We start from the raw sequence: 27,524 nt of genomic DNA, 5'->3' as shown, positions 1-27,524 counted from the left end.
TTGGTTGGGTGTATCCATGGGTGGATTTCATTTTCAGGCCCCAGAAGGCTTGCAGCTAGCTAACCAGCCGTTTCTTGCATCCACATACTACAGATTTATTTTTATTTTTTTTACTTTTCAAGTACAAGTTTGCATACAAAAGTTGCAAATAAAACCATTGACGTGTGCCCTTCGATGCTTTAATTTCAGGGAGCTTATTCCTTTTAGCCGATCGAACTGAAAATCCGTGGTTCAATCAGAGTCCCGGTTGGAGGAGCGCTCCCTGCCGGGTAATCCTATGTACAGCTCCGTCTCCACGTCCATGTCATTGCTCGGTGCCGGCAGGCTACGCGGCCAAGGAGGGACACAGCGGTTCAGGTCCGGTGGCGCCTCCGGTGGAGACTGGAGGTTGCGCTGCTGAAGCCACAAGAACAGAACAGGCAGCACGTTAAGTTTTAGAAAACCACACATGATGGCTGTGAGACTGTCTTTCTTGCGCATATCATGTTAACGTTAAGAGTTTAATTTACAGTTTGCAATGTTATTAAAAAAACCCTACATGCCTTCTCTGCGGTTTTCAATGTTGTGTTCGTTTGATTTACCTTATCCCGCAACTCTTTGTTGTCTTGGAGCAGGGTCCTCTCCTGCAAGTTGTACAAGGAACAGCAGAGGTCAGGAATTGGTCACTAAGAGTTTCAGGATACTCTGGGGTCTGGGCTCTATGCGTTATCTTACCTTCTCCTTCAGCTTGGATATCTGCTGCTCCAGCAGTTGTGTCTGTGAAAACAAAAGGTAGGACGTGCATATCAACTTGGGCGAACAGTTTCTTTGTTATCGTAATACGCAGAAATTTTAGAGACTAGGGTTTATGTGACAACTGTGGCATTTACTTACCTTCTTCCCTCTGATGACGTGAAGGCTCTTCGCCAGTTTAACCTCCAGATTATGCAGTTCTTCAATGGAGCATTCTTCTAAATTTTCACCCAGAAACATTCTGCAACTCATGTCAAGGCGGTGAATTGATGGCCGTTCTGCTCTGAGGAATGTCATTAATCTTTAGTGAAATACATGATTGCTCACCGTTTGGTCTTTTCTAGGGCTTCGAGTCTACTTGCCAAGCTTACGGCATCTGCTTTGACTTGCTGCACTTTCAGATGATTGAATGTTAAAAGCTAAGTGCGCCATCACATACGTTCTGTCCTAAGTGTAAAACCCCAAATATCTAATGCAAGTTCCATCTTATATTGAGAGCACTGGCCTAATAACCTCAAGAAGATACTTTTACCCATGTTTTGAAGTGATGCTGTATAACATGACTTTAATGCTTTGGAGGTAAAAGTATTCACATGAAAATGTTGCCTTTATTCCTAACTCTTCAGTTAAGCGTTTAATCCATCTTCGTTGTGGTTTATATATATTAAAAACGCTCATGCAAATTCACTTTCTGGTTTGCTGTAATAAGTGAAGATGCAACAGTCAAAAGATGTGTTTAGTATATACAATCAGCCACATGAAAAGTAATAGAATCTGAAATAATGGGCAAATTAAGTATCTTCCGAACAAAAACATCTCATCAGTACAGAAAGAAGAAAAATAGTCTATCACTTCAGATATCCGATCGTGTAAGTACTAGTAGTAACTCATGTCTGTCATGATCAAAACCAGGTAGGTCATACATACTATACTGGGAGAACTTCACCTGTATATCTTGTTGAACAGTCTTGTTATTGACATTTTCCCTTGTGTATGTCCTGTAGCGGTCAATTGTTTTCTGGAGGCTGCAGAATGAAGCAAACAGTAAGAAAATAATAATATTTCCTAAAAAAAGCTAAGCATAACATATTAGTGCACCACACTGAAATTATTCTATCCCATCCAATCTATATTGCGTAGGAATAACCGAACAAGCTCTAAACTGCTCCAAGTGACCTATAAAATATCTTCCCCAGATTGATTAGCCCTTATTGATTTCTGGAACTAATGCAAATATATTGGTGATAAAGCAATGGATAAATATTGAACTTCAGCAACGGAAGTCTTCTGCTTCCAAGAAATAGGCCCTTCAGCATACCTTAGCAGCCTTGTGAAACATCTTTAGCATGAGACGAGAGTGAGTTACATACTTTGATATCATAATGTTTTTAACTATGCATACCTCAAGCTCACAATCAATCAGCTATGAGCAATTAATGACTAGATAATGTTTTTTATCTAGTCATACCTCAAGCTCACAATCAATCAACTATGGCAACAGCCTCTAAAATTTATACTATAAAATTTAAGGATTAGATCATATTATAATTGAGCTCTAATTCTATTCATTTTTAAACTAAAATTAATTAAGGGCTCAAACGAATTATGGAAAAACATTTGGATCGTGATTCATTGCCACTCCTAATCATATCCATGATATTTCTATTTAGGTCAAATCGTTTTAGAATCCTCTTAATGAGCTCCATGTCTTGGTCAACTCTTGTCCAAATTAAGTACAAATTGTTTACCTCTTATAAATTTAGAATTCTAGATCATCATATGCAATGTATTGTGTATTTGTACCTTCTTCTCTTCTCTAAAAATGTCATCAAAGTCGTAAATATATTGTTTTTGTCTGTTAGAGCCATTACTACCTCAAGCAGTCACTGAGACCAGCGCCTCGTCATCGTGCCAACATCCGTTGGTGGACTTGGTGCCATCAGAAACAAACTACGAAAAGTTACCAATATCATGCCTGCGATCCATATGCCATGCCACTCTACCACGTTGTTATTGGCCATGTTGTGACCATGCATATTCACTTGTAATAACCAGCTTCTTGTGAAGAAAAAATTAAAGCCAAATAATTTGTATATTATGCTGCTCGTGAGCTTCTCATGTCTTGTGTACATCTAGAAATAGATTGACCAATTACACATAAGATCATGTCCATGAATGGTGTTGAGTTTGTGATCCAAATTCTGAAGAAGGCGGCCAAGTTGGCGAGCGAAGCGGAGGCCCGTCGCCGGGAGGCTTGGGCCAGAGCGCAGCGAGGCCAACTGGCCTTCCCGCGGCCCAGGGACGCCTGGGGGGGTGCGGGGGGCGGAGCCCCCCCCCCGCGGTACGGATCGTTTTAGGGTTTTCACCTCTATAAATATCTTTGTAAGCCGCAGGAGATATATATCTCTATTGTAAATCTCCTGCGATCTGTAACCACCCAAAAATAGTGAGAAGTTGCCGGCCGGCGCCCGTGGTTTTTCCCCCTTCACTTTGGAGGGGTTTTCCACGTTAAATCCGTGTCTACTCTGTGATTGATCCTATTTGTGTCGCATTTATTTATAACAAGTGGTATCAGAGCTTTGGTTGTTTGGTGATCGGTGTGCTAGGGTTTCCTGCCGGCGCACGGATGTCGACGACAATGAAGTACGATCTTCCGCTGCTGGATCTCGACACGCGTTTCTCGCTGTGGCAGGTGAAGATGCGGGCAATTCTCTCGCAATCTGATCGCGACCTGGATGATGCCCTAGATGGATTTGGCAACAAGGATGCCAGGACATGGACAGATGAGGAGAGGCGCAAGGATCGTAAGGCGCTCGCACATATTCACCTTCATCTGTCTAACAATATTCTGCAGGAGGTTCTGGCAGAGAAGACTGCCGCTGCTCTCTGGTTGAAGCTGGAGTCGATCTGTATGTCAAAGGATCTGACCAGCAAGATGCATGTCAAAATGAAGTTGTTCTCCCACAAGTTGCAGGAAGGAGGATCCGTTCTGACGCACATATCGGTGTTTAAGGAGATCGTGGCCGATCTGACGTCTATGGAGGTAAAGTTTGATGATGAAGACCTAGCTCTTCTTCTCCTGTGTTCCCTCCCTGCATCGTTTAGCAATTTTCGAGATACCATCCTATACAGTCGTGATACTCTAACCGTGGCTGAAGTGTATGAAGCTTTGACTGCGAAAGAAAAAATGAGACAGATGGTTAACTCGGAAGATGCTGCTGGCTCGAGTGGAGAAGCTTTGTATGTCCGTGGCCGCACTGATCAGAAAAAGTCCAACTCAGGTGGCAAAGGAAAGGGGAAGAACCAGAGGGGTCGCTCCAAGTCAAGGGGGCCATCCGATGAATTATTTTGCAAATACTGCAAGAAGACGAACCATGTAATTGAGAACTGTTACAAACTGCAGAACAAGGAGAAGAGGAACAAGGAGAAGGGTAAGACTGGAGGTACTGTCTCTGTTGCATCCGAAAATAATTCTGATAATGGTGATGTTCTTATTGCCTTTGCTGGTTGTGCTGCTGATGATGCCCAATGGATCCTCGATTCTGCTTGCTCATATCATGTTTGCACTAAAAAATCTCTGTTTAGTACCTATGAAGCTGTGCAGAACGGAGGTACTCTTCGGATGGGTGATAATTCCCCTTGCACTGTTGTTGGCATGGGCACCGTGCAGATCAAGATGTTCGATGGGATTGTACGCACATTGACTGAAGTACGACATGTTCCATCCATGTCCAGGAACCTCATCTCTCTGAGTACTCTGGACACAAAGGGCTACAAGTATACCGCCGGTGACGGTGTCATGAAGGTAACAAAAGGCTCTCTTGTGGTTATTAAAGGTGATTTGAAAGCTGAAAACTTATATGTGCTTCGAGGTAGTTCTGGCTCTGCTAATGCTGTTGTTGCATCTGATTCTGAGACTACTAAAATTTGGCATATGCGCCTTGGCCATATGAGTGCACCTGGTTTGGCAGAATTGAGCAAGAGAGGCCTTCTTGATGGCTGCCATGCTGATACTCTTGATTTCTGTGAGCACTGTGTTTTCGGTAAGCATAAAAGGGTAAAATTCAGTTCTGCTGTTCATAATACCGAAAATATTCTTGATTATGTTCATGCTGATTTGTGGGGGCCGTCACGTATACCTTCACATGGTGGTGCTCGTTACATGTTGACTATCATTGATGATAATTCACGCAGAGTTTGGCCTTATTTTCTTAAGCAAAAATCAGATGCCTTTGAGTCTTTCAAGGTTTGGAAGACTATGGTTGAGAAGCAGACTGAGAGGAAGCTGAAGGTTCTGAGAACTGACAATGGTATGGAGTTTTGTTCTGGTGATTTTAACTCTTTCTGCAGGAAGGAGGGCATTGTGAGGCACCACACTATACCATATACACCTCAGCAGAACGGTGTGGCAGAGCGTATGAATAGAACAATAATCTCCAAGGCTCGGTGTATGCTGTCCAACTCAGGTTTGAGCCGCAAGTTTTGGGCTGAGGCCGCTTCCACTGCTTGTCATTTGATCAATTGTTCACCATCCACTGCTATCGATAAGAAAACTCCAATTGAGGTTTGGTCTGGTTCCCCCTATGATTATTCTCAGTTGAGAGTGTTTGGTTGTACTGCATATGCACATGTTGATAATGGTAAACTTGAGCCTAGAGCAATTAAGTGTGTTTTCTTGGGTTATGGATCTGGTGTTAAAGCATATAAATTGTGGAATCCTGATACACAGAAGGCATTTTTTAGTAGAAACGTTGTGTTCAATGAATCTGCCATGTTTCCTTCGGTTGTATCTACCAGTGCTACTAACCAGAATTCTGAGTCTATCAGTGTGCAGGTGGAGCACGGAGGGGATGTTGATGATCATGCTCCACCATCTGCTGAACCTGCTGAAAATTCTGTTTCTGAAATTTCATCACCTGTTGTGGAGTCTCATCCCCAGTCTCTTGCTGAAGGCCGAACTAGGAGGCAGATAGTTCGGCCCCAAAGACTGATTCAAGAGTGCAATGTTGCTTTTGCTTTAGCTGTTGCTGAAGAAGTTGATAATGTTCAGGAACCATTGAATTATTCAGAAGCTATATTGTGTACTGATAGTGAAAAGTGGATGGGTGCTATGCATGAAGAAATGGAGTCTCTTGATAAGAATGGCACTTGGGAACTAGCTCGGCTGCCTTCTGGTAAAAAGGCAATTAAGTGCAAATGGATCTTCAAAAGAAAAGAAGGTATGACTCCAAAAGAGCCTCCGCGCTTTAAAGCAAGGCTAGTTGCAAAAGGTTTTAGTCAGATTCCAGGAATTGATTACTCTGATGTCTATTCTCCTGTTGTCAAGCATAGTTCAATTCGTACCTTTCTTAGTCTTGTTGCTGTACATGACTATGAGCTTGAACAGTTAGATGTGAAAACTGCTTTCTTACATGGTGATTTGGAGGAGGACATTTATATGGACCAGCCAGAGGGGTTCATTGTTCCTGGAAAAGAAGATTATGTGTGCAGGTTGAAGAAGTCCTTATATGGTCTGAAACAATCTCCCAGACAATGGTATAAGAGGTTTGATTCATTTATGCTTTCTAAGGGCTTTCAGAGGTCTCAATATGATAGTTGTGTTTATCTAAAATTTGTTAATGGATCACCTACATATTTGCTGCTATATGTTGATGATATGTTGATTGCTGCCAAGAGCATGAAGGAAATCACTGCTTTAAAGGCACAGCTTAGTAGCGAATTTGATATGAAGGATCTGGGTGCTGCAAAGAAAATCCTTGGCATAGAGATAGTCAGGGATAGGAAGTCTGGACTGCTGTACTTGAGCCAGAAGAATTATATTGAGAAGGTCCTTCGTCGTTTCAACATGCAAAATACTAAACCTGTGAGTACTCCGTTGGCTCCTCATTTTAAACTGTCTGCTAAACAGTGTGCTGAAACTGATGCTGAGCTTGAATATATGTCAAAAGTTCCATACTCTAGTGCTGTTGGGTCACTCATGTATGCTATGGTTTGTTCTCGTCCTGATTTGTCTCATGCTATGAGCGTTGTTGCTAGATACATGTCTAATCCTGGTAAAGAGCATTGGAAAGCTGTTCAGTGGATTTTCAGATATCTACGTGGTTCTTCTAGTGCTTGTTTATGTTTTGGTAAATCTGGAGATGGTCTGATTGGCTATGTTGATTCAGATTATGGTGGTGATTTAGACAGGAGGAGATCTCTTTCAGGTTATGTCTTTACTATTGGAGATTGTGCTGTGAGTTGGAAAGCTCGTTTACAGGATACTGTTGCTTTGTCTACCACAGAAGCTGAGTATATGGCAATTGCAGAAGTTACTAAGGAAGCCTTATGGTTGAAAGGTATATATTCAGAGCTATGTGGAATTAAGTCTTGCATTACCATCTATTGTGATAGCCAGAGTGCCATTCATCTCACCAAAGATCAGATGATTACTGAGAAATCCAAACATATTGATATTCGTTATCACTTCATTCGTGATATCATTGATAAAGGGTTGGTGAAGGTATGCAAGATCAGTACTGATAATAATCCAGCTGATATGATGACGAAGCATGTTTCTGTTGCTAAGTTTGAGCTATGCTCAAACTTAGTTGGTATTATAAATTAGCCCTTAGTGGCTGTTGGCGCCGGCAAGATGATGATGCATTTGTTTAAGGTGGAGGTTGCTATTATGATGCTACAAGGAATTTGTCTCAAGGTGGAGTTTGTTGAGTTTGTGATCCAAATTCTGAAGAAGGCGGCCAAGTTGGCGAGCGAAGCGGAGGCCCGTCGCCGGGAGGCTTGGGCCAGAGCGCAGCGAGGCCAACTGGCCTTCCCGCGGCCCAGGGACGCCTGGGGGGGTGCGGGGGGCGGAGCCCCCCCCCCCCCCCCCGCGGTACGGATCGTTTTAGGGTTTTCACCTCTATAAATATCTTTGTAAGCCGCAGGAGATATATATCTCTATTGTAAATCTCCTGCGATCTGTAACCACCCAAAAATAGTGAGAAGTTGCCGGTCGGCGCCCGTGGTTTTTTCCCCTTCACTTTGGAGGGGTTTTCCACGTTAAATCCGTGTCTACTCTGTGATTGATCCTATTTGTGTCGCATTTATTTATAACAAATGGAATCCCTACCAAAAATATTCGATGTGGGCTTCCTTGAACCGCAACAAAAACAAATTGTAGTATTGAATGAATTATATATTATTATATATTTTCATACTTGTTCTATCTATATTGGATTCTTTACTTTTTCCAATATCTTTTGATAGATCTAGACCACTAAGATCTAGAGCTATAGGATTATTGTGATTTTTTTGGTCTTTGAGAGTAAAAGACATGACTATCTTGTTTAAACTTTTAGGGTTAGTTAGATCAATGGCATTTTAAATATCGATCTTCTGAGTTATATCATTTACTATTCTTTATATTAGAACAATAATTTTATAATTATGCGTCTAACTAAGTTGTATCACGCCACATGTTTGGGATAAAGATTTGTCTCAGTTTGGCTCACTCTTAGGCTACCATATTTTTGTATGGAAAAAAAAGACCATGTTGTGTACCACTCACACTCACTAATCCATTGACCCCACTAATCAAACTTATATGTATTCCCTACCACACAATTTCTCTCCCTCTCTTGATGTATCCCCACATAACACAATGAGTGCGAGCGAGATTGAGAAGCCTATGAGAATGGGAGAAAGGCAGGAACGCTCGATGAACATCCATGACGATGACCAAGCCCATGCTCTATGACATTGTTGGCCTCATCTCTCTTTGCCTCATGCTAGGTGACATCTACGTTGTTGAAACCTCCCTGATCTCTATGCTCTTCGTTGTGGTGCTCTCTTGCATCTCGCTTAGTGGTAGTAGGGACAAAGCACTTGAGCTCACCAAGTGGTGTGCGCTTTTCATCGTCGCGCCATACGTGAGATCATTGTGCTCTATGGGTTCAACACCTTTGCGAATATGCCAAGTGAAGCACGAGGAGTATAGCATAGTGAGACCAATATCGGCGGCGATCGCAATGGGCCACTAGCGGGAAAGGGCAAGGAGGTCTAACACCCATCATTTAGGGTGGGAAAGCAGATGAGCTCAAGCTTGATATACATAGAGGAGGGTAACAAAGAAGTTATGAAGGTAGATAGAAACAAGCCCATGGGAGCATTTTGGTCTATACAAAACTATCTTTGGAAAGTGAGATGGTTTAGAGAGGTGAAGAACCAAAATGGCACTATTCAAACGTGATGAATAGTAATAGTAGAATTCAAATGTGTGACATTTGTAATGAAATATATTTGATTAACACTAACATTTAACTTACAGTAACACGCTATTTTTAGGTGTTTTCCAACATATGTGCGAACACATGATCGAGATATGTCGATGGTGTTCAAGTGTGATAAATGATTGTTAAGGAAATGATTAGCTTTGGTTTAGCATTGACTAACCATAACATGAGTATGATATGTGCAACATATATCTTGGCTTGTGGTGCGTAGGTTTGAAGGTCCAAGATAGTCAATAGTGAAGGTCAAGCAGGTTCATGCCAATATACTTAGAGCAGTGAAGAACAGACGCCGAGGCTTGGAGTTGGAGTGAGGGACAAGAGAAGCTAAAAGATTGACCGTAGTGTCTAACACTTGAGAAAATCAACAAGCACAAGAGTACATGGACCAGTAGTCTATGTTGATCAGGTCAAGACGATTGACCAAGTCAAGCAAAGGCAATGGAGGACGTGATAATTAGGCGGTCAAGGATTGGTGGTGACACATGTCGAGATCATAGAGAGTGTATCAAATACGCTACTCATGAGGGGCATTAGAACTTGGTTGGAGTTCCGGCGGGAACTAGAGGCGACATGTGGTATCGTCACAAAGCTTACATAAAGTTGAAGTGAAGTCATAAAGAGCCCATCAATAATGTCAAATGCATCAATCTCAAGATGGACCATTTTGCTGCTCGAGTTGAGTGGTTTAACCTAAAATATCTAGGGGCATGTTATTAATATGTACTAGCTATATAAATAATACAATAGATGCCCCTAACTAGCCATCTATCCAGCATTTGAGTTTTCCTCAGGCTAGTTTAGTTTTTTATTGCTTTGTTTTAAAAACAAATAGGATGAGGATGGGATGATAGTTAGAAACAAATCTAGGTTGGTAGCCCAAGAGTTTTGCTATAAAGAGAGGATATAATATGATGATACCTTTCCCCCCATTTCCCTATTAGAAGCCATTAGAATCCTTTTATCCTTTGCTACCCTTAAAGGGTTTTAAGGTTTTTTCAAATGGATATCAAAAGTGTTTTCTTAAATGGGTACAAGGAGAAAGAGGTTTATGTTAGGAAATCCCCTTTTTTCGAGAATCTTAAGTGTCATATGCTAGCCCAAGGCTTAATATAATTAATAGAGTACTCATATCAATAAGGTGCATCTTCTTTTTCGAAAGCCTGTCTCAAAAGAACTTTCATGTTAAGCGTTCTTGACCTAGAACAATCTTGGGATGGGTGACCGATCGTGAAGTTTTCTCGGGTGCGCATGAGTGAGGACAAATTGCGCACAAAACACATGTGTTGGTATGTGGGAATGGTCGATGATCCCAAAGGGCTACCAGGAGTAAGTATTGCTGGCCTGGGAGTGGACGGGGTGTTACATTAAGTTTCTAAACCATGTTTTTAAACTTTAGAAAGCATGATATGGTTTGAAATAAGCCCCGCTAGCCTAGTATGTGTGTTTGAAATCTTTTCTTCATACAAAGGGTTTTAAAATAAGATCAGTCGATAAAACTTTGTTTCTTCTCAAACAAGGCAATGTCACACTTTTGATTTAGATTTATGTGGATGATATCATTTTCTATGGCTCTTAACATGCACTTGTTACCGAGTTTACATATACAACGAGCAAGAAATTTGAGATGAGCATGATGGGTGAGCTGACATTTTTCCTTAGGTTGCAAATCAAGCAAACATGAGAAGGAACGATTGTGCACCAAGGCAAGACACCAAGGATGTCTTGAATAAGTTTAATATTGGTGAGGTCGAGCCTCTTTTTACGCCAATGTCAATGATGATGGACTTGGATGGTAACGAGGATGGTTATTCTGATGGTGACTTTGTCGAGTGTCACTTGGATCATAAGTCTGCTTTGAGTATCTGTTAGTTCTTATGTTTGTCTTAGGTGTCTTGTACCTCTTACATGTAGTTTAGTGTAATACAATCCACCACAAAAATAGAATATGTTGTTGTCACTAGCTGTTGCTCATAGCTCCTATGGATGATAACCACCTTGAGAGATTTTTGCTTATGAGAGTGCCTTTGCTTTCTGACATAATGGGTGCAATTCGTGTGGCAAAGAATTCTGTACTTCACTACAATACCAAACATACCAATGTATGCTTCCATTTCCTGAGAGATCATATCTGCATTGCAACTTATCTTGTACTATAGAGCATTTCTAAGCTTCATATGTATATCACTTAGAATGAGATTATGTTGTTAGTGATATGTCTTGTGTAGTACACGATGGTGCTTGGGCAAGCTTAGGATCACTTTCTCATTTGACATAATTTTGATGAGCTAAGCTTGTATATAACTTATGAACATGACTAATAATTGTAGAAACTTGAAAACATGTTAACTGATAAGATTAGCAACTAGCATGTGTAGGATGTGTTGAGATACTTTATGCTATCATGTATATGCTAGGTGGCTATGTCTTTTTTCGAGTGATTCACTTTCTTGGATACACTCTGATAAACTTGTGCTAAAAGTTTGAATCCATGTTAAGTGAAATGAAAAGATAGAGATGGGTTTGCATATTCCACTACAACACACCACCGCATCGGGACTGCTTCTAATTGCACTTGAGACAAACTAGCTAGAGCAATTTAGTGTAGTACCGAAACTGTGGCTTTAAGCTTCTGATTGCTATTCTTGCATAAGCTTCGCTTGGCTGAAAAGTAAGACAAGATAGTGCTTATAACCTCTCGCAACACTTGGTTGACTAATTCTTGTGTTAAGCTAAAAATTAGAAAATTTGATGAAATTTAATCGAACACAAGTATTAGATTTCTCTTTGGAATGTTGTGTGACTGCTACTTGGGATATCCAACTTGAATACACTTGTTAGCACTAGGTTGGTTTCCTGCTTATACTCGTTAAGTGATGTTTTAGTACTGAACACCTTATGTAAATGTGAAAATTGCTCAAATCATTAAATAATCACAATTTGTATCTTACCATCAGTTTGAGCATTTGCTAACACATGGATTTGTTGCTTAACGCACATGATAGGACCACTTAGAGTATCTTTTCATTGTAATTGATATATTTCTAAATCTCTTGCATTTTATGTATCCCTTACATTTCATAGCATAGTTTGAGGGGGTTGTAGTTTTTGATAGATTGATGTGTGGATGTGCCAACAAAGGCGAGAATGTTGCATACAAACAATTAATTTCCAAAAGGGAGAGTACTTATTGAAAGCATGCATTTTTTGAGAAGTTGCACTTGTTCAAGGGGTTGTGTCTGAGCTACTTTTGCTAGTTGTATTGAGTCTTTGCCTCGTCTAAGGGACTAGCAACATTTCTTGGCTCTCTGATCTTTTCCTAGCGGTGGTGAGTATTTTTGGCCTCTTCTTGAGGACTAGCTATTTTTGGTTGGTTGTGTTGAGTTATTGCCCATGTCTTTAGGGACCAAACTTTACTCATTTCAATTGACCTTGTTTTGGCTTTTCTCTGACTTTTGGTCATTTGAGTGAGTTCTGTATTTTTCTTTTGTTTTGATTCATCCCTTTATGTTGGTGCTGACAATGCACTCATCGAGGAAAGATTGCGTACACATGGTTAAGTTACGCCTAAGGTGTTCAAGTATGATGAGTGCCCATAGTGTTGAGTAACCTTATCATGAATGTGATATGTGCAATATGTTTCTTTGCTTATGGTGCACAATGTGGAGTTCGGAGATGGTCGACATAAGGTTAATGTTAAGAGGGTTCATACGTGATGATGGATTGGGGATGGTAAAGAACTAATGATGATGCTTGAACTATGGGGCTAAAATAGTTAGAAGACTTTTGAACACCATATGTGCTACCTGGGAAAGGTCGGACGGTCGCGGACACAGGAAAGACCCGCTCCTGTCGCTAGGTCGCGGACCGTCCAGCCCTAAGCTGTGGACCGTCCCGGACGGTCTGCGCCGCCGCAGAGAGCCTGCTAAGAGAAACAACTCTTCAGTGATTGACGCCCAGATTGGCGCCAACAAAGACTAACTATAATGGCTCACACTTAGGGATATCGACAAGTGCAAGGGTATATGGAGCAATATACTATGTTGACCAAGTTAAGATGACAATTTACTAAGTCAAGCAAAAGCAATGAAATACTTGGTGATCGAAAGGTTTAGGATTGGTGGTAACACATGTTGATATTGTGGAGCGAGCGTATAGGATATGCTACTTATAAGAGGTTTAGTGGTTTGAGCCTCAAAACATGATTGGAGTTCTAGCAAAAACTGGTGGTGGCACATGGTGTCATCCCAAATCTTGCACGAGAAGAGGTAAATCAAGAAGAGCCCATGACCCTCAGATGCACCAATCTCAGGATGGACCATTTTTCCCCTAGCATGTTATGAATGTGTAATAATTCAACATTTGAGTTTTCTTCATTCTAGTTTAGGTTTTTTCATTTCCTCTAGTTTTTCTGTTGAGTGAGATTCCTAGATCCAGATCTGAAATTTATAATCCTATCATCTATAAAACTCTGACAAAGTTATTGGCCTATGATGGTTGAATCAAAGCAATCATTTTCTCTGAACTTTGTGGCTCATGTTCTTGCCTTTGATTTGATTTGTAGTACTTGGTTCTTACCCTCTCGGTGTCTCATCTTAGCCCTTTTGTTGAATCTTTCATATCTAAGCTCTCGGAAACTTTTGTGTTGGAATGAAATGTGCAATGACATCTGAGAATCATTCCCGCAAAGTGGTTACAACATATTTAACTCGAGCACAAAAAATTGTTTTTCGAGCAAGTTTGAGAAAACCCTAACCTGAATTGTTCTTGATTGTTGGAGTTTGTTTGATCTTCTGGAGTTTAAATTTTGTGGACTTCGTAGAAACATTCTAGAAACATTCTAGAGAAGGTGTATACACAATTTTAGCTCAATCAAAGGTCATTTGATCTAGTTTTCCTTTTTTTCTCCTTTTGGTTCGAACTAATGGAAGTCGTTTGTATGGCATTTCTGCATTGAATATTGTTGCATTTTTTTGTTGTGTTGTTATTCCGCGGTGTTTTTTGCATTGTTCAAAGCATATCTCATTATCTACTTATCTCTACTATACTTAAAGCACCAGTTTCAACGGTCGTCCTGCGTCATTATTTTACAAAAAAGTCCCTACTTTTCTTCCAAATCAACTCAACATAAAATATTAAAAAGCGATGCAGCAGGTAAGGTTTGAACCCACACCCTGATGGAAGAAGGGTGGAAGACACTGGCCAAAGTAGTCTAACCAGTAGAACATCATGCTCAAGTGTTTATAATATTGAATATAAATTATACATGTGTATATATGATTTTTTTGTAAAATAAAAAAATAATTGTGTCGGGTCGGGCCAGCACTACGGGCCGAGGCTACGGCCCAAGCACCGCACGACGCTCGTGCTGGGTTGGCCCAGACACCATTAAATGGGTCGTGCCTCGGGCCGGCTCGCCAGACACGGCCCATTTGACCATCTATATCTCCACACGATAATGATGATCCTCGCCTCAGTTGCCACCACCTCGTTCGCCGTTCTACTTCTATATATCTAGCGGTATACTACCTATGTCGCCTCCAGTCTCCAGATACCCAGGTCTTTGTCGTGTCCTTCTCTGGCAATGAACAGGTATGTCCGCCTCTTCTCTTCCTCTCCTGCTCTATGAAACCTTGAAAGTGGAGGAGGCGAGGGATGGGGTCTCTGATTTGTTGCCTATGGTACTTGTGCGTTCATAAAAAATATTATACGAAGAGTGGAGACAACCAATAAAAAATCTTGAGATCTTTTTGGTGAATAATTTACGTGGGTATTGTTGTGAGTAGTCGCAACGCACGGGTAACCGACTAGTTATTATATAAAGCACCAGTTTCAATGGTCGTCCCGTATCACCCTTCCCGCTTAATGCCAAAAAATAAAGTTGTGCACAAATAGGGATTTGAACCCTGGTTGTTAGCTCTATATTCACGTCCACATAACCAATCGAACACATATTTTTGTGTCTTATGAAAACAAGGTCTACTTATATGATATATAAAAATCGTGGCAATGCACGAGAAACTGACTAGTAGCAATTAACATGTGTGATCCTCATGTGTGTGTTCTTATGTGTGTGTTCTTAAAGGTTTCTTAGAATAGTTGGGATCGAAGCCAAGATTATTGTAAACAAAAAAATATTATTTGCTCCTATTCAAATCTCCCCTCCACGGTTATATCTCGTTGTCTTAATTGCACGGTTCTTCAATATAAAAAAAAACTACTCTTTTGAAATTTGAATATAACTATCTTATAATTGAAGTTTATATATACCATTTATTTGGATTTTTCTTTCCAAATAGTTTGGGATCAATTATTAGCTTGTAGTAGTTTTATTCAAATTTTGGCTTCATTGGATGCACTTTATATGAACTCTTAATTTAGGTATTTTTATCTTTCGAACTCATATGGAAATCAAATTGCAAATTTTCCTAAATATATTGTTCTAAATTTGCTATTTATCAATTGTATTAGACATGGCCTCGTTGCTTTAATATATGTTATTAGATCGTTATAAAATCAGACGGTGTAGGTCCTTCTATTTTTGGTTATGTGGAAATTTCTAAGAACTCTGCACGAATGTGATGTCTTCATTTAACACTTGTAATTAGATAGTAATAGATATAATTGTGCCTTTTATAATAACTTGTAAGTAAAATCAACATGCAAGTCAAGTGCAATTTTTGGGGGCTGTAGTAATAATGGTTCTTGTTCTTCACCTCATGGTATATATCGGCGTCGTCAAGCAAAATTCACTAGGCTACAATCTGAAAAACTACACGGTGTGACAAGAACAAAAGCAAAACTCTCGCAAGGAAAATAGATGCCATTATCACATGCTTCAGTCAAGCAAAATTTAGCAGGAGTCTGTTTTTATTTCGAGATATTTTTGGCCGTACCTACAATTAAAATGTATGGATTGTTTTCAGATGTAGGTATCGCGCGCGCGTCTCAACAAAAGCACCAAACTGTGGATGTATAATAGTCAAGGATAAGGGTTAACGGAATGAGGGCTCAACTAGAGATTACATGCCCTGGAAAAAAACATACGTAATAACACTCGATTTCTGTAAGCTCTCCTAATTAATCAACCTAGTGCTGATAAATGAAACCTCATAACTGAGGTGTATCATCTCAAGAACTAACCAAAGTAAATCGCATTCACTGCAAACCTAGTAGTAACATGTTCAGATGCATATATACTGTATATTGTTGGAGAAAAAGAAAACCAAAGTGAATAAAGGGGATGACTCCAGGGCAGTAAAAAAATCATATTGGAATGTACGGAAGGGAATACACACCATGTACAGTTTATGATGGCTAGCTAACAATAAAACTTCAGCTTCTTCTCAATGAAATAGCGGACATGTTCTCGAAAAAAAACAATAAGAACTCTTATTAGATTATATATATATTACTACCCCGTTCTCGAATTTTTGTCGCCTGGTTAGTTTATTTTTGAACTAAAACGCGACAAATAAGAAAGAACGGAGGGAATATTATATCATCTAACAATGTACTATCAAGGCTGAACGTATCCGAAGGATTTGTGTAAATATATATGGGCTGAATGCTGCATGACAAGCAGAATTGGTTGCGTGCGTAAACTTGGTTGGATCTTGGTTGAAAAAACTATTCATCAGAATATGTTATAGATCAGTAATTTAAGCATATGCCGTACCCAGCATATATAGTGGACAAAAAAACGTTCAGATGATAACCAACCAGACAGTGTGTGTGTTCCCCTATGTTCATAAGGGTCAACATGGAGTGATATACGATGATTTCATATACACATAAAGGCATCAAGAAGTCAAGTCAGTTTAGAACTTTAAACCTAACCTATCTGAAGATAAACTAACTGAAACTCACGGTGAAACACAGGAGAAACTAACTGAAACTGAAGCTCACCAGACAAGCTAAAGACATTCAGACTTTTTTGTCGTCATAAAATCGAAGGTATAGAAATCTTGCTGAAACTACAGTGTCGCAATATCGCATGTACTATATTCCCAGACCAAAAGCAGGCAACCCAACCAAAGAATTATTAATATGCTACTACAAACTGTAGCCAACGTCACAGCAAAACGCATGAGCAGCGACGGCGAGGCGCAACCGCGCAAGCCATACCTCGTCCGGAACTGATGATGTGATTGGATAACGCAAGCAAGAAAAGTCAATCGGCACCACCACTACAAGAAAGGATTGTTTCCGAAATACAAACCAAGAAAAAAGTGGCTTTGGCAGGCCGGAGGAACAAGCCAAGCGACCAGAAGTCACATGACGACGCTTCTCCGTTTGTAGCCATGGCCCATGAGCAGCAATCCTTCCACCCACAGTTACTGGGCACGCCTGCCTCTTTCCACTCACTCTTCCTCCGATTGGCCGCGCATTAATTCAGGACCTCCGCGTTGCCCCCATGTACGATGCTGTCATCGGTTTCTTCAGGCTTTTGGTCCTGCTGTTTTCAGCTAGTCAGCTAGGCATCAAATGGGAGGAGACATGAGAGCAGCGACGAACATGGGTGTGCTGTGGACGGGGAGTGGGAGTGGAGAGAGAGGAAGGAACAGCAGCAGCAAAGGGGGAGGGGAGAGAGAGAGCAAGGAACAGCAGCAGCAGAGGTGAGGAGAGAGAGAGAAAGAAAGAGGGGCAGGAGGAAGAAAGAAGGGTAACGCTGTGCATCGAGGCCGCCGTACAGATATTTTCTGGGGGAGGGTGGAGCAGGCACTACAGGAGTTCGCGACTTCCAATAATAGCAAACGCGGGATTTACAAAACTGCGGCGAGAGCCGTTCGAAATGCCCGAGCAAGACGAGAACCCAAGCCCGGTTCAAACAAATCCCCCAAAACAAAAAAAAACATGAACTCCAAAATCAAGTCAAATTCACCACCGACAGTTTGAAATCGTAGGAGCAACTGCGGCGGCCTGCGGAGCCACTACAGTAAAACTATACAATTCCGACGGTCGTCTTATGTCCGACGGCCCCGTAGGCAACCGTCGGACATACGGTTATGTCCGACGGCCAACAGCGGCCGTCGAAAATAAAAAAATATAACCGACGGCTGGCAGACTGACCGTCGGACATTACCTTATGTCCGACGGCCGACCCCCTGGCCGTCGGACATTAGCTTATGTCCGACGGCCTCGTACCGAGCCGTCGGACATAAGGCTTTTTAACGCGCGGTTCCGACCCGCGCGCCTTCAGTTTCACCCGAGACCGCGCGTTTCTATCCTGCCGCCGCCGAGCACGCCTCCGCCGTGTCCGAGGAGAAGCCGCCGTCGCCGCCACGCTCGTCGCCGCCACGCTCGTCGCCGTCCCGCCCTATCGCCGTACCGCCCGCCCCCACTGCTCGTGCTCCGGCGCCCGCCGCCGCCCCACCGCTCCGTGCTCGTGCTCCGGCCACCGCCACGCCCGTGCTCCGGCCACCACCGCCACGCCCGTGCTCCGGCCACCACCGCCCCTAGCTCGTGCTCCGGCCACCGCCACGCCCGTGCTCCGGCCGCCGCCGCCGCCGCCCCGTTCGCCGGTCGCCGCCGCCCCGTTCGCCGGTCGCCGCCGCCCCGTTCGCCGGTCGCCGCCGCCCCGTGCTCCGGCCAACGGCCCCGTGCGCCCGCCGCCCGCCCGTGCGCCCATCGCCGGCCGACTCTCCACACCCGCTAAGTGAGTATACTTAATTAGCAATTTTGTTTATTAAAATTGTATGCTTTTATTAATGTATTTGATTAGAATTGTATGTTTGTATTAATGTATTTGATTGAAATTGTATGTATTAATGCATTTGATTGTTTAGTTTGTTATGTCCGACGGTCAAAATTTGATTAGTTAATTAAAGTAGTTTGTTTTACTTTATTTAGTGGTACTTTAGATAATTTTAATTTTTAATTTCCGAGGGTAATTATTATGCCCTCGGAAATAAGGTCATTTTATATGATTTGTCATCTATAACAATATTATTTCGTATGTAATATTGTATTGTGGTTTATTAGTTTAATTATTTAATAATGCACGATGATTATAGTTAATCATAGTGTATCGTAGTGTGAACAAACGAAACCTAGGCGTCACTCGTTTCGGCCCAACACACCTTACAAGCGACGCATGTGAGGTATGTTGGGCCGGAATTGTCCCTTTTTTGGACAGCCTCGGGGTGACCGACAGAGTCCGTGTTTATGACAAAAGCATGTGCTCCTGCTTAGTTTCGGCAGCATAACCTCTCTGTTCTTCAATTGCACCATTTTTAGGCGTGCGATTGGAGAACAACGGGGTTATGCTGCCGAAATTTCGCACGACCACATGTCTTGTCATAAACACGGTCTCGTCGGTCACTCCTGGGTGGGTTTAGGACCTATCCTTTCCTACAGATGTAGGGGCGTGATTTCTTCGTAAAAACGGAATGCACGTGCAGTACTTATCTAATTAAGTTAACGTATCGTATCTAGTATGGAGGAGAATCGTCGATGGATGTATGAAGGTTGGAAGAAAAGAGGTGCTCTATCAAGTGAGTGGGTGGCCAAAACTGATGCTTTTCTCGACCATGCTTTTGCTCGGTCAGAGACTGGAACCGATGTTAGGTGCCCTTGTAGCAAGTGTCGGAACATTAATTTCCTTGACAGGAGGACTATGTCGATACATATTTGCAAGAACGGTTATATGCCAGGCTATGAGGTGTGGGTGCACCACGGTGAGGACCCACCTCGTATTGTATCGGAAGTTCAGTCACATGAAGAGGAGGACTACGATAGGATGGAAGAGATGCTTGACGATGTACGCCATGAGTTTCTAACCGTCGATTCGGAGAACCCCGGTCAACCCACCGAGTTTGAGGATCCAGCTACACCTGAGGTTCAGAAGTTCTTCGAGCTCCTTAAAGCTGCCGAAGAGCCGTTGCATGAGCACACAAAAGTGACTGTCCTTGTATTTGTGACTCGACTTATGGCTATTAAGTCTAAGTTTGCATTCTCAAACAACTGTTACAAGGAACTTTTGAACTTGATCAGTGATGTACTTCCGGAGAATCACAAGATGCCAAAGGACATGTATCAGTCTAAAAAGCTGTTATCTGGCCTCGGTATGGACTACGAAAAAATCGATGTCTGTGAAAATAATTGTATGCTTTTCTGGAAGGAGACCGCAGGTGAGAAGAAGTGTACTGTATGTGGTGAGCGTAGATTCGTTGAGGTTGAAAACGACGATGGTTTGACCGTGACTACGAAGATTGCACGTAAGCAGCTTCGTTACATGCCTCTCATACCTCGGTTGAAACGTTTGTTCATCTCCAAAAATACAGCCAGACACATGAGGTGGCACAAAGAAGGGGTACGTGAGAATCCAAATGTCATGGTGCACCCAGCTGATACAGATGCATGGAAGGCACTAGATGCTTTTGATTCCAGCTTTGCTGATGAAGTGCGGAATGTCCGCTTCGGTTTGGCAACAGATGGTTTCTCACCATTCAATCTAACTGCTACGTCGTACTCATGTTGGCCCGTCTTTGCTGTTCCATACAACCTTCCACCAGCTCTTTGCATGAAATATGAATTTATTTTCTTGTGTCTTATAATACCTGGTCCGGATCATCCTGGAACAAAGATCGATGTGATGATGAGACCCCTGATTGAAGAATTGAAAATTTTGTGGGAAGGAGTCGAGGCGTACGATTGTTACAAGAAACAGAAGTTCAACCTGAGAGCCGCGTTTTTATGGTCTATTCATGATTTTATGGCTTATGGTATCTTTGCTGGATGGAGTTGTCATGGGATTTTGACATGTCCTATATGCGTTGAAGACACTTTATGCTTTCGACTAAAGTTTGGTGGAAAGATATGTTACTTCGATTGCCATAGATGTTTTTTGCCAGAGGATCACCCGTTCAGGTTCGATAGGAACGCTTTTAAAAAGGACACGATTGTGACGAGGGGACCACCCAAGCGTCTAAGTGGTCCTGAGATTCTCGCGAGACTTAATGATTTGAAACTAAACGAACATGGAAATCGTTTTGAAGGTTATGGAACCGAGCATAATTGGACTCACAAATGTGGTCTATGGGAACTCCCTTATATGAAAGCCTTGATTCTAATGCATAACATTGATGTCATGCACCAGGAACGAAATATGGGTGAAAGCATTATCAGCACTTGCATGAATATCACCGACAAAACAAAAGACAACCCTAAGGCAAGGAAAGACTTGGCCTTAATCTGTAGAAGACCAACTATGGAGATAGGAGAGAATCAGAAGAAGCCACGTGCTCCTTTCAGTATTAAACCTAAAAGGAAGAAACAATTGATGAAATGGTTGAAAAACTTAAAGTTCCCAGATGGTTACGCCGCGGGCTTTAGAAGGTCTGTGAATTTGAAGACGGGCAAGTTTTCTGGGTTGAAGAGTCATGACTACCACATAATAATGGAAAGACTCCTTCCTGTTATGTTTCGTGGTTTTGTAAAAAATGATGTCTGGAAAGCATTAGCGGAGCTAAGCTACTTTTATAGACATCTTTGTGCCAAAGAAATAAAGAAAGAGATGATGGAGAAGCTTGAGCAAGAAATACCGATTTTGGTATGCAAACTTGAAAAAATATTTCCACCAGGTTTCTTCAATCCGATGCAACATCTACTTGTTCACCTACCATACGAAGCTAAGGTAGGAGGTCCTGTGCAATATAGATGGATGTATCACATCGAAAGGACACTAAAAAAGCTATGTGCAATGGTTGGTAATAAGAGACGAGTTGAAGGGTGCATCGCTGAAGAATTCAAATACAAAGAGATAGCATCGTTCACGGGCCTGTACTTTGCAGAGGAACACAATGTCAATGCCCATACGTTGCGGTATCATGTCGACGAGCCCCCTATTAGTGATATTGAAATTTTTCAATGGAGGGGCAAAACTGTAGGACCCAGCACAACATACTGTTTCACCAACGACGAATGGAAGACTGCTTTACTTTACATGTATAACAACATGGAAGAGATGAGTCAGTTTCTCCTGTAAGTGTAAACTTTATTTTAGTCATTGCCGCTAGAATTTTTGTTGTGATACTAAAAGGTTTGTTTCCTTGTACTAACAGGGAATTTGATTCTCAAAATTGCATCTCTGGCTGTGAACGTGACCAGATTCGTCGAGAGGGAAAAGATGGGGGACTTAATTTCTTGTGTTGGTTTCGAGATTATGTAGATAAAAATGACAATATACACCCGGACCTTCGACAATTATCCCTAGGAGCAGTAACTGGCAGACGTTATGGTCGGTATGATGTCAATGGTTTTAGATTCCGTTCCACAAGGTTCGAAGATGATCATCCTCTAGCAGCCACGACAAACTCCGGAGTTGTAACTAGAGCTGTCGATGATGAAGGGAAGGTGACTAATTATTATGGAGTCATTAATGATATAATCGAGTACAAGTTTTTTGGAGATAAACAACTCAAAGTGGTGTTCTTCGATTGTGATTGGTTTTCTCCAAATACAACGCGAGAAAATCAATATGGCATGGTGGAAGTCAAACACAACGATAGATTAAAAGGTCACGACACTATAATCCTTGCCCACCAATGCGAGCAGGTGTATTATATGACATATCCATCTAAGAAAAACGGTTTGGTTGATTGGAGGGTAGTGTACAAAGTTAATCCGCGTGAACGACTATATGCTCCTGGTGATGCTGGTTATGTTGAAAGTCAAATCGAGCAGGAAGTGGGGGATGCTGAGATTTTCCAAGACGAAGAACTTACAAGCACGTTTAATGTACAAACTGAAATGTTGGAAGAATCTTTATTAGGCGATCAAAATGATGTAGAGGTTCCTCCAAAAAGAAAACGAGTGACGAGAAAGAAGAAAGCTACTTGGCGTCCATTAAATCGACGAAAGCAACTAGATCCTGATTTTGATTACGATTACGATTGACGAGTATGGATCATGATTTTATTGCATATTTTATGATTTTATTGCATATTTTATTATTTTATTGTCGATTTATGTACTAACTTGTTTTTGTTAAAATAGGATGTCAAAGAAAATGAAGTCTTTAGCTCGTAGTTTGCTTGGGTCGAGGAGTAGCTCGAGGAGCAGCTCGAGGGGTGAGGATTCAGTTTTTCAGGGCACAGGTTCTACCATGAGCAGACAGAGAGCGCTGGCAGAACATTTGCCTCCACAAGATGTAAGTTAGTTGTTAAATTACATTATTTGAGTTACTTAATATTGTCTGATGTAAGCTATTTGTTTCATAGGATGCTGAAATTGAGGAACCAGTGGTAGAGGATCATGCAAGAGATGATGTTGAAGATGATGGTGGAGATAATGTGGGAGATGATGCTGGAGACGACGCTGGTGGGGATTCTAGGGCTGGGGATTCTGGGGCTGGTGGAGATTCTGCAGCTGGGTCTGGAACTTCTCGAGTTAAGAGAACGAGGAAGCTGCATTTTGTTGGACCACCTCCAGAGCTTCCACCCGAATCTCGGGTTGTGATAAAGCCTAGTGGAAAGTGAGTGACATATCTTTGCTTAAATGTTATTGAAAGTTATGTTTTAATTTCTACATTGATTTCTGTTTGCAGGACTTGGATCGACGACTCGTTCACAGGCACAGGACACTACAGGCAGGTGAACATGGTTCTTGGTAATCTTGTTCGTCTGCACTGGCCTGGTCTTGTGACTTTGCCTACTGGCGAGTCTGTCCCCGCCACCACTTGGGAGCATTATCGCTATGGTGTCTGTAGAACGTTTGGCAACACACAGGCACTAGTTTGGGATGCATTCTGGGTATGACTTGTTTATACTATTTTAGTTATTCCATATATGTTTGCTTTTATGATAACACTATGGTTTTTGCAGAAACGGTACAAGTTGCCGGACGATGGATCATATGATATGAACGCTCGTTACGTGTTTGAGTTTAACGCGAACGATGTCGTTGCAGATGCAATGTACTATGCACGAATTCAGGCTATAAAGGCATGGTACAGAGCAAATGCTGATGATCGACCGATGCCAAATACAAAGGCCGAGTGGTCATCAATTTACTTGACGGAGGAGCAATACCTAGAGGTAAACAAGTTGTTGCCTCTCATATCGCACAAAGCCATGTATTTGCTTGCTTTATTTAAAAAATTTCATGTAGGTGTCGGTGTCGTGGATGGCCACCCGATCAGACGGTTATCGGGCATTGTGCAGATGGTGGGCTTCCCCTGACTTTCGTGCCATTTCCGAAAGGAACAGGGGAAACCGTGGGACTGAGTCGTTCCACAACTACGGCGGTGATGGTCATGTGCGCTTGGCTAAGCGAATGGTAAGTCACAGTTTGTCGTAACTTTGAATCACATAGAAATGTGTCATTATAACTTTTATGTACAGGAAGTCAAATCCGGCCGTACGCCCACGGATGTGGAGGTGTATATGCAAGGGCATAGGGGTTCTGATCCTCAGAATCCTGATGTGTTATGCACTCAGACGGCCACCGACCGTCTAGTGAGTTGATATTGTTACTCTATTATGTGTGTTGATATTGTTTGCAAGGGCATAGGGGTTATGCACTTATATTTGATATTGTTTGCCTCCAGGCTTCGTATGGGCAGGAGATGGTTCAACGCCATGGGGAGGAGTACGATTGGAGGAGCCAGCCAATCGACCCTCAGGCAGCCTATGCTAGCGCAGGAGGACAAGCCCATGGACGGTGAGATTATTTGATTTGGTTTTCAAAATTGTCATCATATGCTTGCGATTCAACTGAGCCATGAGTTACTATACTAAGTGCATGGTTCACTCTTGTAGGTTGGGTATTTTTGATTCTACGATTGATTCCAGAGAGCTGAGACGCCGTGGACGACAATCCACATCGTCGTCTTCACAGTCGTCCCGTTCACGATCAGCAGCCCATGAGATAGAGCTTGCAGTGTTGCGTCAACAGGCAGAGTACCATCAATCAGTCTTGAGGGAACAATTGGAGTACCAGAGGCAACAATCTGAATACCAGAGACAACAAGCCAAGTACCAGAAGAAGAGGGACGAGTATTATGCAAGCCTCCAGGCCCAAAATCAAGCTCTTCTCTCGGTAAGTTGAAGTAACATTTTGTAGCTTATTTTGCAAAACACTTGATGTGTATCTTGTTTGTTCAACAATGACTTGTATATAATTTGTAGCAACTAGCCCAACAAGCGGGCGTCCCGATGCCGACATATGGGATGCCGCCTCCGGAGTTTGCACTGCCAATGCCAATGTTGGCGCCTCCACCTCCGCCTCCGCCTCCGTCACAATTCCCTATGGTATGTACACATATGCGTGTGTGACATGTTCATAAATGTCTTATGTGTTTAAATGAACAACTGAGTGGTTACTATTTCATGTGCTTGTGTTATAGGGATTTCAGACACCACCCGCTTCAGTTGCCGCACCTGGAGATGGGTCTGGTCAGGACGACACAACAAATTCGTGGGTGAACACCATTTTCAACACGCAGAGTCCAGCCGGAGGAGGTGGCTACTCGAACCATCCAGACGATGGATATGATTGATGTGTCGTGATGTTTTTTTATGAAACACTTTGCAACACTTGTTTGTGAGACACAATTTCATTTTGCAACAACCGTCGAACCTATATGTTGATGTTAAATTTGTGAATGTTAATATTTATGTGAGACTATTTGTGATTGTGAATACTTATTAGAATGTGTGTATTTGTGATTGTGAATGTGAATTTGTATATGTGCATGAATCTGTTTTTGTTTTGTAAATGTCAGATTTTTTTAAAAAACAGAATTTTGTGTAAATTCTGTAATTTGTTATGTCCGACGGCTTAATGGTAGCCGTCGGACATAACCCATTTGTTATTTCCGACGGCATTAACTACCGTCGGACATAAGCAATGCTTATCTCCGACGGCCTAGCGGGAGCCGTCGGACTTAATTCAGTGGGTCCCACATTCCGACCGGTAAAACGGTTGGGATTTGTTATCTCCGACGGGCATAGGCAGCCGTCGGAGATAACTTATGTCCGACGGCTGCCGTCGGACATAGCACTATTTCCGACGAGTTATCTCCGACGGCTTAAAGCCGTCGGAGATAAGCCTTTACCGTCGGAAATAATCTATTTCCGACGGTTTATTCCTTATGTCCGACGGCTTTGGCCGTCGGACGTTTCTGCGTTTACTGTAGTGAGCGCAACGAGACAACAAGACAACCGATGGACCGCGACTTCTATTCAGATTCAATTCGTCGGTGGGAGGGAGAAGCAGCAGGCCGGAGGAAGCATGGCAAGAGGTGAGGAGGACGCACCTGGCGGCGCTGGCGAACTCGTAGAGCTTGCCGCGCGGGGAGAAGACGACGAGCCCGACCTCAGCATCGCAGAGCACGGAGAGCTCGAAGGCCTTCTTGAGCAGCCCGTTGCGGCGCTTCGAGAAGGTCACCTGCCGGCTCGTCGCGTTCTCTATCCGCTTCAGCTCCGTCTTCCCCCGCACCATCGTCGTGGCCGATCCCTTCACGGCTTCCCGAAACGGAAGCGTCCCCAATCCAGGAAACGCTAGCTGCCCGAACAAACGCAAACCAACCAACCAGCAGCAGCAAAAGTGGGGGAGGTGAGGAATTGCAAAATTAAAAAAACGAGAGCCACGGGACGAGACAAAACTAGGCAGATCTGAGGGAGGAGGGCGCTCACCAAATATGGCAAAGTAAAGGAGGCAAGCAGGCGGTGGTGAACTAGCTACTACTACTACTAGTGGGCTCTTGGCTGCAGCTGGCGCCCGCCGCGCGGCCTCCGCCTTTCCTTTCTGGTGCTTGCCCGCCCGTGCACGCGTGTGTGGAACTGTAGACGCGCGGTGGGGTGGAGGTGGATTTTTATAGTGGCGGGGCGGGTAAGCTAGCTGCGTGCGTGACCGGAGGAGGACGAGGAGGTGGACTGGTGGCGGTGGAGAGGGCGACGCTTGCCGTTTCGTCATGGACGGAGTGAACGGGTGAGGCGACCCGCCAGCGAGGGTAAAAAAGAAGAGAGAGGGGACCAGGGGTGAGAGGCCAAATAAAGAAGGCTGGCGCGATTGCGCGAGCGGTTTATCCTCGGGCAAAATCGATCGGGGTCGGGGCCTGGCCGGTGGCCGCAGGGGTGCCGCGAGTGCGGTCGCCATTGGCCGTCGGCGTCGGTGCACGGAAATTGAACATTCGGCCAACTGACTTAACAAAGCTAGAAAATTACCCTAGCCGCTGCCAATCAAATCAAGTTCAGAAGGAACGGCTTGAACACCCTAGAAAATAGTGAGGCCACACAATGAAGCCAAGAAAAGTAGTTCTCTCCATATGCAATCAATGCACCGGAGTTGATAGTTATATACCAAAATTAATTAGAGACATTCAAGCAACCAAACTAATAGTATAGTAATTAACTGTTTCTAGTTAGAGATATCCAAACACCCTCATCTAATAGTCCAGCTCACTATTAGATGTGCTTTTACTAACATGTGCTTTTACATTTATATACATGTGTGTGTGGCAGTTGCTTGTAGTAGTAGCTCTCTAGTTAGAATTGGAGTTTAGAGCATCTCCAAGAG

General features: G+C 42.8%; 2 protein-coding genes across 3 annotated transcripts; one reads left to right on the top strand and one right to left on the bottom strand.

Moving 5' to 3' along the window:
• LOC100382583 (uncharacterized) lies at window positions 1–26,956 on the bottom strand. 2 transcript variants are annotated; one of them, XM_008660605.4, is made up of 8 exons: window positions 26,642–26,956; window positions 26,263–26,510; window positions 1,679–1,757; window positions 1,060–1,121; window positions 874–973; window positions 715–756; window positions 582–623; window positions 1–393 (listed from the first exon to the last, which is right to left on the bottom strand). In XM_008660605.4, the coding sequence occupies exons 2-8, from the start codon at window positions 26,445–26,447 to the stop codon at window positions 232–234; spliced, it is 672 nt and encodes a 223-aa protein (XP_008658827.1). In that variant the 5' UTR covers window positions 26,448–26,510; window positions 26,642–26,956; the 3' UTR covers window positions 1–231. The 2 variants fall into 2 exon arrangements, with proteins under 2 accessions (XP_008658827.1, NP_001168784.1); NM_001175313.1 differs by having other exon boundaries at window positions 36–396; window positions 26,642–26,919.
• LOC118473393 (LOB domain-containing protein 13) lies at window positions 25,139–25,640 on the top strand. The gene is made up of 2 exons (XM_035962664.1): window positions 25,139–25,255; window positions 25,351–25,640. The coding sequence occupies exons 1-2, from the start codon at window positions 25,160–25,162 to the stop codon at window positions 25,501–25,503; spliced, it is 249 nt and encodes an 82-aa protein (XP_035818557.1). The 5' UTR covers window positions 25,139–25,159; the 3' UTR covers window positions 25,504–25,640.
• Window positions 26,957–27,524: the final 568 nt, after the last annotated feature.

Source organism: Zea mays, chromosome 9, assembly GCF_902167145.1.
Source record: "Zea mays cultivar B73 chromosome 9, Zm-B73-REFERENCE-NAM-5.0, whole genome shotgun sequence".
Classification (NCBI taxonomy): Eukaryota; Viridiplantae; Streptophyta; class Magnoliopsida; order Poales; family Poaceae; genus Zea; species Zea mays.
The sequence above is the reverse complement of the archived record's forward strand: the minus strand, read 5'-3'. Positions and strand labels throughout refer to the sequence as shown.

Excerpts from the sequence above, each read along its gene's own strand:
- LOC100382583 (NM_001175313.1), bottom strand. The coding sequence starts at position 26,447 with ATGGTGCGGGGGAAGACGGAGCTGAAGCGGATAGAGAACGCGACGAGC. Across the intron at positions 1,758-26,262 it reads GAGTTCGCCAGCGCCGCCAG|CCTCCAGAAAACAATTGACC; the intron begins GTGCGTCCTCCT and ends TTCATTCTGCAG. Across the intron at positions 757-873 it reads ACGTCATCAGAGGGAAGAAG|ACACAACTGCTGGAGCAGCA; the intron begins GTAAGTAAATGC and ends TTGTTTTCACAG.
- LOC118473393 (XM_035962664.1), top strand. The coding sequence starts at position 25,160 with ATGCCGACATATGGGATGCCGCCTCCGGAGTTTGCACTGCCAATGCCA. Across the intron at positions 25,256-25,350 it reads CTCCGTCACAATTCCCTATG|GGATTTCAGACACCACCCGC; the intron begins GTATGTACACAT and ends CTTGTGTTATAG.